This window comes from Belonocnema kinseyi, chromosome 10 (genome assembly GCF_010883055.1).
Source record: "Belonocnema kinseyi isolate 2016_QV_RU_SX_M_011 chromosome 10, B_treatae_v1, whole genome shotgun sequence".
Classification (NCBI taxonomy): Eukaryota; Metazoa; Arthropoda; class Insecta; order Hymenoptera; family Cynipidae; genus Belonocnema; species Belonocnema kinseyi.
Window position 1 is genome coordinate 2,976,463 of NC_046666.1, and position 2,519 is coordinate 2,978,981.

General features: G+C 17.9%; 1 protein-coding gene across 1 annotated transcript in view; it reads right to left on the reverse strand.

Moving 5' to 3' along the window:
• LOC117181955 (NKAP family protein CG6066-like) overlaps positions 1–19 on the reverse strand; it is a 12,849-nt gene extending 12,830 nt beyond the window's left edge. The window contains exon 1 of the mRNA XM_033374983.1: positions 8–19. Within this exon, the coding sequence (XP_033230874.1) occupies positions 8–19 (12 nt within the window). The remainder of the gene's footprint in view (positions 1–7) is intronic.
• Positions 20–2,519: the final 2,500 nt, after the last annotated feature.

Below are 2,519 nucleotides of genomic sequence, written 5' to 3' on the forward strand. Positions count from 1 at the left end.
CACAAACATTTAAAAACATTTCCGAAAGATTTCAAAAATTTGACCAAAATTTAAGAAGATTTTAATAGATTTTAAAAATATTTCAAAGATTTGACCAAAATTAAAAAAATTTCAAAAGATTTGACAAAGATTTCCAACATTTTACAAATATTTCATAGATTTTTCAAGGATTTCAAAGATGTTGCCAGCATTTTTAAAGATTTCTAAAGATTTCACAAAGATTTCAAATATTATAATTATTTTAAATTAATAAAAAATATTTCACAAATATTTTATAAAAATTTCAAAAGATTTTACAAAGATTTCGAATATTTCATAAATTTTGCAAAATATTTTAAATATTTTAAACGATTTTAAATTATTTTCAAAGATTTCGAACATTTCAGAAATATTTAAAAACCTTTCCGAAAGATTTCAAAAATTTGACCAAAATTTAAAAAGAATTGACAAAGATTTCCAACATTTTATAAATATTTTATAGATTTTTCGAGGATTTCAAAGATGTTACCAGCATTTTTAAAGATTTCAAAAGATTTCACAAAGATTTCAAATATTTCAATGATTTCAAATTAGTACAAAAAATTTCACAAATATTTCATAAAAATTTCAAAACATTTAAAAGATTTTAAATGATTTAAAATTAGTTTAGAAGATTTAGAAAATTTGATCAAAATTTAAAAAGATTTCAAAAATATTTCAAAATATTTTACAAAGATTTCAAATATCTTAATAATTTTAAATGGATACAAACGATTTGACAAATATTTTAAAAGATTTTACCAAAATTTTAAAAGATTTTCAATATTTTAATAATTTCCAATGAATGCAAAAGATTTCACAAATATTTTATAAAAATTTCAAATTTAAATATTTACAAAGATTTCGAATATTTCACACATTTTCCAAAATATTTAAAAAATTTTAAACGATTTTAAATTTGTTTCAAAGATTTCGAACATTTCACCAATATTTAAAAACATTTCCAAAAGATTTCAAAAATTTGACAAAAATTTAAAAAGATTTTATTAAATTTCACAAAGATTTCAAAGATTATAATTATTTCAAATTAATAAAAAATATTTCACAAATATTTCAAAGATTTTACAGAGATTTCGAAAATTTCACAAATATTTCAAAAAATTTCAAAGATTTAAAAGATTTTGCCAAAATTTAAAAAGATTTCAAAAATATTTCAAAATATTTTACAAAGATTTCTAACATTTCACAAATATTTCATAGATTTTTTTAAGGGTTTCAAAGATCTTACCAGCATTTTCAAAGATTTCAATGGATTTCACAAAGATTAAAAATATTTTAATGATTTCAAATGAATAAAAAAAATTTCAAATATTTCATAAAGATTTCAAACCATTTGAAAGATTTTAAATGATTTAAAATTTGTTTAGAAGATTTCAAAAATTTGATCAAAATTTAAAAAGATTTTAATACATTTCACCAAGATTTCAAATATTATAATTATTTTAAATTAATAAAAAATATTTTACAAATATTTCAAAGATTTTACAGAGATTTCGAACATTTTACAAATATTTCACAAAATTAAAAAGATTTAAAAGATTTTACCAAAATTTAAAAAGATATCAAAAATATTTCAAAATATTTTACAAAGATTTTAAATATCTTCATGATTTTAAATGGATACAAACGATTTCACAAATATTTGAAAGATTTTACCAAAATTTTAAAAGATTTTCAATATTTTAATAATTTCCAATGAATGCAAAAGATTTCACAAATATTTTATAAAAATTTCAAATTTAAAGTTTTCAAAAGATTTGACAAAGATTTCGAATATTTCACAAATATTTAAAAACATTTCCGGAAGATTTAAAAAATTTGACCAAAATTTAAAAAGATTTCAATATATTTTAAAAATATTTCAAAGATTTGACCAAATTTAAAAAGATTTCAAGTATTTCGTAAAAATTTCGTAAAGTTTTCAAAACATTTTAAAGGTTTTAAACGGTTTAAAATTTGTTCGGAAGATTTCAAAAGACTTAAAAGATTTCGAAAATTTCGCAAATATTCCAAAACATTTCAAAGATATTTAAAAGATTTGAAGCCTTTTAATAATTTTACTAAAATTTTAAAAGATTTTACAAATATTTCAAAGATTTGACCTAAATTTAAAAAGATTTCAATAGATTTTAAAATTATTTCAAATATTTTAATTATTTTAAATGAATAAAAAGGTATCACAAATATTTCAAAACATTTTACAAAGATTTTTCAAATGTTTACAAAGATTTCAAGGATTTGAAGGATTTTTCCAAAATTTACGTCATTTCACAATGATTTCACAAAAATTTTACAAAGTTTTCGAACATTTCACAAATATTTCAAAACATTTAACAAAGATTTCAAGGATTTCAAAGATTTTCTAAACATTTAAAAAAATTTCAAAGATTTTACATAGATTTCGAACATTTCACCAAGATTTCAAAGATTTAAAACGAACACAAAAAATTTTACAAGCAAAGATTAAACAAAGTTTCACA